The sequence below is a fragment of the Nerophis ophidion genome, linkage group LG07 (assembly GCF_033978795.1).
Source record: "Nerophis ophidion isolate RoL-2023_Sa linkage group LG07, RoL_Noph_v1.0, whole genome shotgun sequence".
Lineage (NCBI taxonomy): Eukaryota > Metazoa > Chordata > Actinopteri > Syngnathiformes > Syngnathidae > Nerophis > Nerophis ophidion.
This window is the reverse complement of record NC_084617.1, coordinates 35,808,995-35,821,860: the sequence shown is the minus strand read 5'-3', so window position 1 is coordinate 35,821,860 and position 12,866 is coordinate 35,808,995. Positions and strand designations below refer to the sequence as shown.

The 12,866-nt window shown below is 37.6% G+C and overlaps 1 protein-coding gene across 1 annotated transcript in view; it reads right to left on the bottom strand.

Moving 5' to 3' along the window:
• Positions 1-12,866, bottom strand: part of LOC133556299 (collagen alpha-1(XXVII) chain B-like) — a 202,646-nt gene that overhangs the window by 1,245 nt on the left and 188,535 nt on the right. Inside the window, exons 55-61 of the mRNA XM_061906106.1 lie at positions 10,178-10,195; positions 10,076-10,111; positions 9,980-10,006; positions 9,845-9,910; positions 4,561-4,732; positions 4,395-4,504; positions 4,115-4,333 (exon numbers count right to left, since the gene is read on the bottom strand). Coding sequence (XP_061762090.1) covers positions 4,115-4,333; positions 4,395-4,504; positions 4,561-4,732; positions 9,845-9,910; positions 9,980-10,006; positions 10,076-10,111; positions 10,178-10,195 — 648 coding nt within the window. The remainder of the gene's footprint in view (positions 1-4,114; positions 4,334-4,394; positions 4,505-4,560; positions 4,733-9,844; positions 9,911-9,979; positions 10,007-10,075; positions 10,112-10,177; positions 10,196-12,866) is intronic.

Below are 12,866 nucleotides of genomic sequence, written 5' to 3'. Positions count from 1 at the left end.
TGAAGGAAGTGCGTGTGAATGCTCCAATGCTGAAGTTGAAGTAAAATGCTGACAGAATGTAGTATGAATGTAAGATTAGTTTCAATGTTGGAATGGTTTGAATGTTGAAGAGTTTGAATTTCCAGCAAAACTGGAATTTGGTTTGGAACTTGGGAAAGGGGGTAGTTTGAATGTCCAGGATGAGTGGGATGTGTTGAACAGGTTGAAAAATATGGGAAATGTGCAACTTGAAAAAATGTGCCATTCATATCAATTGGAACTTCCTGGAAATTTGGTAATTTTGGAAAAAAAGCAGGTTTTTATTTGAAAATGGTTAGGAGTATGAATGTCCTGAATGAGCTGAATTGGTTGGTGTTGTAATTGTTTAATACAGTCAAAAAATGTTGAAGTCGTAACAGTTTTTGAATGTGTGTTTTGACGGTGGAACGGTTGAAAAATGTGAAAGAAGTATTTGAACTTAAGAAGGGTGAGAATAGGTTTTGAAAAAACGAGAATTCCTAGAAATTTGTTGAATGTGGAAAAATGGTAGTTTGACTGTCCAGGATGAGTGGAATGTGTTGATGTTGAAATGGTTTGATGAGGTTGAAAAATGTGGGAATCGTGCAACTTGAAAAAATGTCCCATTCATTTCAACTGGAACTTCCTGGAAATTTTGAGAAAAGCGGAATTTTTGGGGGAAAATAATTAGAAGCATGAATGTTCTGAATGAGCTGAATTGGTTGGTGTTGGAATTGTTTAAATCGGTCAAGAAATGTTGAAGTAGTATCAATTTTTGAACTGAAAAATGGTATTACAGACAATTTTTCACGTTCTTAAACCAACTTGGGTTTTTTTGTCCTGATTAAGGAACGTTTTGACAGTGGAACAGTTGAAATGGGTTGAAAAATGTGAAAGGAGTCATTACACTAAAAAATGTTGGATATAAGGTTAGGAAAAAAACGGGAATTCCTGGAAATTTGTTGAACTTTGAATTTCCAGGATGAATTGAATGTGTTGGAGGTGGAATGGTTTGAATCTGTTGAAAAATGTGGGAATTGTGGAAGTTTGAAAGATGCATAATTCATTTTGAATGGGAAAAATGGCCCTATAAACTGGGAATTCTAGGAAATCCTGGAATTTTTAAAAATTTATGTTGAAAGGGAGCACTGAATATTTTGAAATTAGAACGGTTTGAATTGGATGAAAAATGTAGGAGTTGCGGAACTTTGAAAAATGTCCCATTCATTTAAATGGGAATTTCATGGAATTTTGGGAAAAGTGTGAATTTTAATGAAAATGCTAAACAAATTGAATGTTCTGAATGAGTTGAAATGGTTGGTGTTGGAATTTTTCAAATCGGCTAAAATAATGTTGATGTAGTAACATTTTAATTGAGAAGTGGTATTGAGAAATTTCGGGGAAACCGGGTATTTTTACCAGTTCAAAATAACAACTTGATTTTTTGTCCTGATTAAGAGGAATGTTTTGACGATGGATTGAAAGTGGGTTGAAAAATGTGGAAAGAGTAGTCGACAGAAAAAAGAGTGAAAAGCGGTTTGAAAAAAACGTGAATACCTGGATATTTTTTTTAACTTGGAAAATATGATTTGTTTGGATTTTCAGGATGAGTGGAATGTGTTTGAGGTGGAATGGTGTGAATAGGTTGAAAAATGTGGAAATGGTGGAAGTTTGAATGGGAAAAATGTCCCGGAAAACCTGGAATTCCGGGAAATCTGGGAATTTTTGGAATTTGTCAAGGGAAAGCTCGAATACAATATCTGTATTATTGTTTTTTCATTATTATTTTTTTAATTTGTCCTTTCTAATCCATTTCCTACCGCTTGTACTCTCTGTGTTTCCTAGCAACTCAGGCATATCATAATGTCTAAAAATGCATTTTCCCTTCGATAATGTGACATCATCGCACTCGGAATAAATGAATGAATATAAATACTGTAAATAGTCAAAACATTTTAACCCAATGCGAGTCAAATAGTTTGGAGACCCCTGACTTTTACCACATACCTTTACTTTAGTTTACTATATCATATAGTACAATGGTTCTCAAATAGGGGTATGCGTACCCCTGGGGGTACTTCAAGGTATGCCATGGGGTACGTGAGATTTAAAAAAAAATATTCTAAAAATATCAACAATTCAAAAATCCTTTATAAATATATGTATTGAATAATACTTCAACAAAAATATGAATGTAAGTTCATAAACTGTGAAAAGAAATGCAACAATGCAATATTAATTTTTGTGGAAATGTTCTATAAATATTGATGTTAAAGATTTATTTTTCTGTGAAGAAATATTGAGAATTAAGTTCATGAATCCAGATGGATCTGTATTACAATCCCCACAGAGGGCACTTTAAGTGCAGAAATCGTTATTTATAATTGAATCACTTGTTTATTTTTCAACAAGTTTTGTTATTTTTATATCTTTTTTTCCAAATAGTTCAAGAAAGACCACTACAAATGAGCAATATTTTGCACTGTGATACAAATCAATAAATCAGAAACTGATGACATAGTGCTGTATTTTACTTCTCCATCTCTTTTTTTTGCAACCAAAATGCTTTGCTCTGATTAGGGGGTACTTGAATTAAAAAAATGTTCACAGGGGGTACATCACTGAAAAAAGGTTGAGAACCACTGATATAGTAGGTATACACATTTCATAAATAAACAAGTCACAAAATGATTGGCTTTTCCAGAATATTTTTAAAGTAGTCAGGGATGTGTGTAGTACGTATATATATATATATATATATATATATATATATATATATATATATATATGTATATATATATATATATATGTATATATATATATATATATATATGTATATATATATATATATATATAATGTAGTAAAGTAAAAAAATACTTTAAATATATACATTTTTTGTAGGTTTTTTTTTTTTTTTTTTACTTCAACATTTAATTCCAAAATCAAGACGTTTAATATTGATATCCGTATTAAGAAATGAACAGTATTGCATTTTTTTGCGGAAAAACCACAACAAAAAGGGAATTAAATGGAGGCGTCCCGATACAACTTTTTCACATCTCATACGATACTGATATTGGATATTGTCTGATACTGATATTGAGCTGATAGGACATCAGCACGAATCATAATACATACTTTTATTTTGTCGTGTGGAATGTTAGCAAAGGTTTGATCAAGTGAAATGAATCAAACAGAGAACAATGAAAACAGCAACAAATCTATTATTAACGGCCTGGAATGGACCTATGTTGCCTTTAGGTTGAAGTGGAATGGTCATTTAATTTTGTCGACACCTGGCGGTCACAATAATTCATTAGGTTAGGGCAGGGTTGTCAAACTGGTTTTCATTGAGGGCCACATCGCAGTAATGGCTGCCCTCAGAGGGCCGCGTTTTTAAAATAATTAAAATGATGCATGCGGGGAATAAACGAATATTCAAATTGATCTAATTTAAAAAAATTATATAATTTGACAGCATAAATATAAATGTGTACCACTTATCCCCTCATACTATTACACCATTGCCTAAGCACTCGATTATTAGATGTTTTCCATTTACAAACCAATGTTATCTTTACTAACATATTTTTGGAATACACTAAATAATAATGTATTATTTGGTATGATTAGATAATGTTTAGAAGACACAAATGTTTTCCTGTCAAAATTTAAATAATTATTTGCATATAGTAAAAAAATAAAGTATTTTATCAACACGCATTTTTCCAGGTTTTTGCGGGCCATATACAAGGATGTGGCGGCCAGAACTGGCCCCCGAGCCTTGAGTTTGGCACCTGTGACCTATACTGTACATTTATCTCCAAATTAGTTTACTTTATTTTTGCATTGTTACGAACATACAGATTGCCAATCTTATTTAGTTACGGTTGTATAAATATGCAATGTTAACGGTATATATTTTACATTAGATACAAAATGTTTGTTTTATCCCTCAAAAAATATTATTAGTTTATTTCTTTATTATGCTAATAATGGTTGGGTCATGAAATATAAATGAATGATGATTAAAAGAGATATCTGTCACAATGGCAACTGGCCATTGTATCATGAATAAAGTGATGTGTGACCCTTGCAGTCAAGAAGAAAAAGTACCCAGCAGTCATCTCTGAGCACCAGTGGTTCCAGAAGATCTCCTGCTTGGATGGTCTCCCCTGACCAGGTCTTGAATGTAAGAGCCTGGCTGTAGAACTGCATGGAGGGTCCTGCAGCCCACACGGTCGTGTTCAGGCAGTGGACGGTGACATGCTGCACCGCCTCCGTGCTCAGCAGGTGGATGAAGTTCATCTGGATGCGGCCCACTCCCGTCTCCAACTGCAAAGTCCCGGTTTTTACTGCACGCTCCTTTTGTCACAGGTGAAAGTTGCTATGTAACCTTGGACACGCTGACAGGTCTCAGGCAGGTCCGTCCTCCGGCCGTGAAGTTGCACGTCACTTCCATGGCGTCGGCGGCACAGCCCAGGTTGGGGTCCACCCAGTAGGTGCCTGGAAGAAGCGGTGACGCTGGGTTGCACGACTTTGAGACTGGGCCTTGTTCTTACCATCCAACATGCGCAGCTCGCAGTTGTAAAGATCTCTGCAGATCCGGGCCGGGTTGTTGTGGGTCCCCAGTGGGTTCTTCAGACTGTGGACCAGAGAGCTGAGATGCTGCAAAGTCCGGAAGATCTCAGTGCTTTGGTCCAGCATGGGAAGGTCCACCTTCTGGTAAGTAAGCTTTAATCGCAAGAGTTGATGTTAGCTCACAGGTTTGAATAAGATCAGACTCTGATAAACTGCCACCGACTCACTGCTGCCTCCTCAGGCCTAAAGTAGAATTACAGTGCTCTAGCTATGACACTTAGGGAAGGATACTGACTGTGGTACTTTGTTGTCTCTCCATCCATCCATCCATCCATTTTATACCGCTTATTCCCTTTTTTGGCGCCTATCTCAGCTACAATTAGGCGGAAGGCGTCGTACACCCTGGACAAGTCGCCACCTCATCGCAGGGCCAACACAGATAGAAAGACAACATTCACACACATTCACACACTAGGGACCATTTAGTGTTGCCAATCAACCTATCCCCAGGTGCATGTCTTTGGAAGTGGGAGGAAGCCGGAGTACCCAGAGGGAACCCACGCAGTCACGGGGAGAACATGCAAACTCCACACAGAAAGATCCCGAGCCTGGGATTGAACCCAGGGCTGCAGGACCTTTGTATTGTGAGGCAGACACACTAACCCCTCTTCCACCATGAAGCCCTGATTCACGTAAAATCCAATGGTGCCTTATCATCATGACGTCAGACCAAGTTGCCAACTCAGCTTTTGACGATCACTCCAGCAGCACTGAGAGCGGACTCAGCCAAACGACCTCTCAGTAATGTTGCAATTTTCAAAGCAAAACAAAGAAAAACACTCCAACGCAAGTCAAGTAAGGCTCCAATTTTCCAAAAATGAGCTAGCTTGATGCTAATATACATTGGCTTTGCTGTTGATGTGCTACTGATTACCATTAGCTGTTTTACATGGCGATTTAAAACCTCCCAAATTTGTTAATGAAAACTACAATTAAGATACACGTTACAATCAAACAGCTGTTGCGTAATAACTACAATACTTACAGTATTAACATTTTTTAGGGCGCAACACAAACCAACACAACCGCATTAACTGTACACTACTGCCATCTAACGTCTCAAATTTGCAACTGTAAATGCAACTTAGTGTCAAACATGTAAATGAGATAATAAAAAATACAACAAGATACGTCAATCTCTTCACACTTCAACACTTGGCGGTCACTCCAGCAGCACTGAGAGTGTGCTCAGCCAAACTATCCCCGAGCAATGTTACCATTTTCAATGCCAACAAAGAAATGGACAAAAAACCCCGCTCCAACGCAAGTATCCATTTTTCAAAAAATAAGCTAACATGATGCTAATATACATTGGCTTTGCTATTGATACGCTACTGATTAGCATTATCGATTTTACACGGCGACTTCAACGCCTCCAAATTTGTTAGCAAAAACTACATCTAAGATGCACGTCACAATCAAACCGCTGGTGCGCAATAAGTACAATACAGTATTAACACTTTCTAGGGCGCAACAAAACACTATAAACTATACACTACTGCCATCTAACGTCTTGGACTTACAACTGTAATTGCAACTTAGTGTCATACTTGCAACTGTGATATTAAAAAATTAATAATTCGACACTTGGCGATCACTCCAGCAGCCCTGGGAGCGGACTCAGGCAAAGTACCTCCAGGTAATGTTGCAATTTTCAATGCCAACAAAGAAAAACGCTCCAACAATCAAGTAAGGCTCCAATTTACCAAAAAATAGCTAGCTCGTTGCTAATATATATCGGCTTTGCTATTGACATACTGCTAATTAGCATTAGCAATTTTACATGGCGACTTCAACTCCTACATAGCTGTCGGCAAAAACTACAACTAAAATGCACGTTACAATCAAACAGCAGGTGCGTAATAAGTACAATACAGTATTAACACTTTTAAGGGCGCAACAAAACACTGTGATTGCAACTTGGTGTCAAACTTGCAAATTTCACATAGGTCGGCAAACAAAGCGTTAAAGCAGGGTGTGTCCTAACTTTTTCCACTGGGGGTTGCACTCAAAAAAATCTGAGAATTTTCCTCGTTTTCATTGTCAAACCATCCAATCATTTTTGTAACCTTTAGGGTTCCCACCGAGTTTGGTCTCGGTACTTGGAAGGATCTCACTCATAGTAATGTGTCAAATTAAGTTTGTTTAAATCTCTTGATCAACTCCAGATCTATCTGCTGTTATGAAGTTGTTGTTTTTGTTTTATGCCTTTTTGCCAAATAAAACTTCATAACTTCATTAATTTTTATTTTTGGAACAAAGATACTTAAAATCACATTCAAATGATCACTCATAAAAGTATCAAAAATTAATCATTCATTGAATGTACCGTATTTTGCGGACCATGGGGCGCACAGGATTATAAGGCGCCCTGCCGATGAGCGGGTCCAGTCAGGTCTATTTTCATACAAAAGGAGCACCAGATTATAAAGCGCATTAAAGGAGTAATATTATTATGATTATTGTCTAAATGTAAAAGACTTCCTTGTGGTCTACATAACATGTAATGGTGGTTCTTTGGTCAAAATGTTGCATAGATTATGTTTTACAGATCATCTTCAAGTCACTTTCTGACAGTCTCTTGAGGATGCGCCGTTTTGTGGGTGGTCTTATTTACGTGGCTCTTCTCCCCGTCATCTTCGTTGTAGCGGTGTAGCGTGCAAGGACGGGAGGGGAAGAAGTGTCAAAAGATGGAGCTAACTGTTTTAATGACATTCGGATTTCACGTCAATCAATAACGGAACAGCATCTCCTCATTCGTGGCTCCCTGGTACAACAACAACGCCGAAAATGGGTCCTGTGAAAAAAACATCTACCGGAACTCTCTAATAACTAAAGTTCCTTCAGTGTATAATGTAAACTCACTACACTGGTATGTTTTAGTGCTTTCCTGGGGAGTTCACTGACAGATATAAGTAAGAACTTTACACTACTTTATATTAGAAATGGCAACAGTGGAGGATGAATGTCACATAAGAAGATAGAGAAAAAGAAGAAAGCTTGTCGACTACGGGGTCGTCACGGACTACAAAGGCGGACCTGCACAGTTTTTCAGGACTTATGCAGATCCAAATACAGATCAGCAGGTACCAGAAGGTAAGAAAAGTTGCTTTTGCATAATATTGTGAAACAAAACACCGGATAATGTCTTACCTTTTACACACACCATAGTAATACTCCTATGTTGAAGCACAGTACAATCCATAAGGTTCATAGCTTACCAAAGTTGTACTAAAACATTTTGATAGATTTTTGAGCGCCGTGTGTAATGCTCTATATTTTTAATGGAAACTAATGAGACAAAAGGTCTTTTGTCTCATTAGTATAGGTTGATCATTTTTAACATCGGTCCCTCACTCTCACTCTTTTAAAATTGTGTCCCTCACTCTCAGCCCACTGCAAACAGACTGGACAAGTTGGTAGAGAAGGCCAGTAGTGTGGTGGGAGTGGAGCTAGACTCTCTGGCGGTGGTGTCAGAGATTAAGAAGTCAAGCACAACTCCTCGCCATAATGGACAACACCTCTCACCCACTACACTCGGACCTTGTGGAGAGAATGAGCACGTTCAGTGGAAGGCTCAGACTCCCGAAATGCAACACGGAACGACACATTAGGTCCTTCATACCGACAGCCATCAGACTGTATAATGCATACCGTATTTCCTTGAATTGCCGCAGGGCATATAGTATGCGCCTGCCTTGAATTACTGCCGGGTCAAACTCGCTTTGCAAAATAATTAGCGCATGCTTAGTATTACCGCCTGGTCAAACTCGTGACATCACGAGTGACACTTCCCCTATCATCATTTTCAAAATGGAGGAGGCTGATTTCAATACCGGTAATTTGAAATCCCATAAAGGGAGGAAGATTAAGAGCTATTGAGTAGGATTTAAGGTCCAAGCTTACATCACACTCAAATTTTTACTGCATTCCTTTGGTAAGTGCCGGAGTGAGAAGAGGTTTTAAAATAATTAGCGCATGCTTACTTTTACCGCATGCCTTTGGTAAGCGCCGGAGTGAGAAGAGGTTTTAAATTAATTAGCGCCCCAGCGGCAATTCAAGGAAATACGGTATGTTCCTTTTAACTGTACTTAATATATGTAGAATAGCTTTATATTTTTCATATATTATATATATATATATATATATATATATATATATATATATATATATATATATATATATATATATAATATATGATATAAATTATTTTATTTATTATCATAATTGTCTATTGTGAGCGAACTGTGGTGCTGAATTTCCCCCAGGAATCAATAAGGTAATTTCTATTCTATTAAATAGATCAACTAAATCAATGATAAATAATAATAAATATACCCCGAAAGGGACGAGCTGTCCATACAATTTAAGTGCAAATGAAAACACAGCTTCACCACTTAGTCACATTTTTTGCACATAAGAAAGTGGTAGAAAAATCTACTTCAACTGAGTACCGCATGTTTTTTGGCGGCTTTTAGATTCGATTTATTTTATTTTTTTTAGCAATGACTGTTTTAAAGACACAAAAAAACAGCCTATATGGCAGTTTTGTGTTATTAGATGGATAGATAGATAGATAGATAGATAGATAGATAGATAGATAGATAGATAGATAGATAGATATTACTCGATTCCTTCAGGAGAGTTCCCTTACGAAAATAAAAATTCCAGCAGCAATGTACAGAATTGAGATTATTATTATTATGAATTGATATTAGTCAACATTGCAACTTTTTCTCCTAACATTTCACCTGTTTACTCCTGTATTCCACTTTTATGTTTTTTTTGTGTGTTTTCGTATGTTATTCGGGCCGTGAAAAAAAATATAATATAATGTAAGAATAATAGAAAAGTGTTGGGAAAGTGTTAAAACTGAGTACTGTGTGTTTTTGGGTGGCCCTAGAACAATAATTAATAACAACTATAAGTTTGTTTTATTATAATTTTTTTTGGAGCAAAGACTGTTTTAAAGAAAAAAAAAACTGTTATTAGAGTCAACATTACAACTTTTTCTTCTAACATTTCACCTGTTTGCTCATGTGTTCTACTTTTTTATGTTTTTTTTTTTTTTTTTGTATTTTAGAAAGTTCTTCGGGCCTTCAAAAAATAGCTGCAGGCTGCAAATGGCCCCGGAGCCGCACGTTGGACACCCGTATGTTGAGGCTCACAATAAATCAGTAAGCAAATGTGTCAGGCAGAACTCACCTCTGGCCTGGATGCGGTGTGAGAATCGAGGATGACGTGAGAGGGAGCACTGTGGGCCTCGCTGGTCTAGAAAGAAGTCCAGAGCCACAGAGTCAGGACCATGGCACAGTCACCATGACAAATAGGTGTACATACAAGAGACAGAATAGAACTGGGGAGACCCTGGAAGGAAAAGAAGCGTCATATCTTAGAAGTGTATGGTGTCAAGTTATGTTAGACTTGCTCACTTACTGGTGGTCCTGGTGGTCCACGAGGACCAGGAGAGCCCTGCAGGATCCAAGGATCACATTAGAGGTTGTCATGGACCTGATATTAAATCATGTGAGAACTTACCCCCGGTCCAGGCAAGCCCTGTTCAGGGTGTAAGAACAGGAGGTCAGCACTTGTAGATACGTTATGTATATGTCACTTTCCTTACAATACCGATATCGTGGAGTATTTGCTGATATCAGCATGAATCATAGCACGTACTTTTGTTACATTGTAGTCTGGAATGTTACAAAAGGTTTGAAATGAGTCAAACAGTGAAGAATGACAAACTAACTGTGACTATTTATTCTTATCTCTCTGGAATGGATTTGTGTGGTCTTTGAATTGAAGCGGTGTGACAATGTTTTTTTGTTTTTTTTGGCGACATTAGGCGGTCATAATAATTAGTGAAGTGAAGTGAATTATATTTATATGGCGCTCTTTCTCTAGTGATTCAAAGCGCTTTACATAGTGAAACCCAATATCTAAGTTACATGTGGGTGGCATTGGGAGCAGGTGGGTAAATTGTATTGCCCAAGGACACAATGGTAGTGGATGGCGGAAGCGGGAATCGAACCTGCAACCCGGCTGCTCTACCTACCGAGCTATACCGCCCCAATTAAGTTAAGATCATGACGCAGTATACCGAATGATGCGAACACGTTTGTTACTTGATACTTTTTGATACACTTTGGCCTTGGAGACTTTGTATCTGTAAGTAATATGCAACTATAGTTATTGCTACTTTTTTCCTATATTTTGAACCCAGCGGCTAATAAAACGGTGCGGCTAATTTATGTATTTTTCTTTGCTGCATCCATAAAGCAAATTGTTAAAAAAACAAAACAAGAAGATAGACTGAAAATGTGTGTTATTATTTTGTTTCATGTTGTTTGTCTTTTAGAAGACTTTGCTCACTGCAGGTGCTACAGTGCCTTTTTTTAGAGCTTTCCACCAGAAGTAGAAGTCTCGTTACGTTTTCTAGTCGTCCATAAATGAAAATGAAAACAAATATTATACACCTTTTTAATTACCGTCAATCCAGGACTATGAGCCGCTACTTTTTTTCCCTACATTTTGAACCCTGCGGCTAACTTATGGATTTTTCTTCGCTGAGTGGGCCATAAGTCAAATAGTAAAAAAAAACTAAATAAAGCAAACACACTTATAATGTGTGTTTTTGTTTGTGTGAAGGCGCCATCCTTTGGACAAGTCCCTCACTGCTTCCATTTAGTCCGTTTAACCAGAAGTAGAGTTGTGTTTCAGTATTCCTGCCGTCCATAGCGTTCTACTGGAATGGATTACCCATTCATCGCTCCAAGCAACGTCTTTAAGATTTACAATATAACTAAAACTATTCTTACTTACTAAACCGTCCAATGTGTGATGTCTGGAGGATTGTTTTCATTCAAATTTCGTGTTATCGTAATGCAATGACGTTAGCATTTTAGCAATAACTAATAAGCTAACACGTTTACAATTGTCTATGTTAGTATTATTAACTTCGGATGGCATTCTGTTTCTGTCTTGTTTCAGGTTCACAAATTCCTCAGTAAATTCACCTAGACTTCCCCATGCAGTTATTGAGTCTGTTTAGCTGATTGGAGAGCTAGCTTGCGCAGCTAGTGGGTCCATGAGGATGACTTCTGTTTTGTTTTGGTCTCCCATTTTACTGCCATGTTACAGACACAGTGTGGAAACAACTAAGGTAAATACTAACTAAGGTAAATAAACATTTACAGGATATTTCTGTGTAAATAACTCATTTCACAACATATACAAACCCCGTTTCCATATGAGTTGGGAAATTGTGTTAGATGTAAATATAAACGGAATACAATGATTTGCAAATAATTTTCAACCCATATTCAGTTGAATATGCTACAAAGACAACATATTTGATGTTCAAACTGATAAATCTTTTTTTTTTTTTTTTACAAATAATCATTACTTTTGAATTTGATGCCAGCAACACATGAAAAAGGAGTTGGGAAAAGTGGCAATAAATACTGATAAAGTTGAGGGATGTTCATCAAACACTTATTTGGAACATCCCACAGGTGTGCAGGCTAATTGGGAACAGGTGGGTGCCATGATTGGGTATAAAAACAGCTTCGCAAAAAATGCTCAGTCTTTCACAAGAAAGGATGGGGCGAGGTACACCCCTTGGTCCACAACTGCGTGAGCAAATAGTCAAACGGTTTAAGAACAACGTTTTCAAAGTGCAATTGCAAGAAATTTAGGGATTTCACCATCTGCGGTCCATAATATCATCAAAAGGTTCAGAGAATCTGGAAAAATCACTCCACGTAACCGGCTTGGCCGGAAACCAACATTGAATGACCGGGACCTTCGATCCCTCAGACGGCACTGTATCAAAAACCAAAAACAATCTCTAAAGGATATCACCACATGGGCTCAGTAACACTTTAGAAAACCACTGTCACTAAATGCAGTTGGTCGCTACATCTGTAAGCGCAAGTTAAAGCTCTACTTTGCAAAGCGAAAGCCATTTATCAACAACATCCAGAAACGCCGCCGGCTTCTTTGGGCCCGAGATCATCTAAGATGGACTGATGCAAAGTGGAAAAGTGTTCTGTGGTCTGACGAGTCCACATTTCATATTGTTTTTGGAAATATTCGACATCGTGTCATCCGAACCAAAGGGGAAGCGAACCATCCAGACTGTTATCGACACAAAGTTCAAAATCCAGCATCTGTGATGGTATGGGGGTGCATTAGGGCCCAAGACATGTGTAACTTACACATCTGT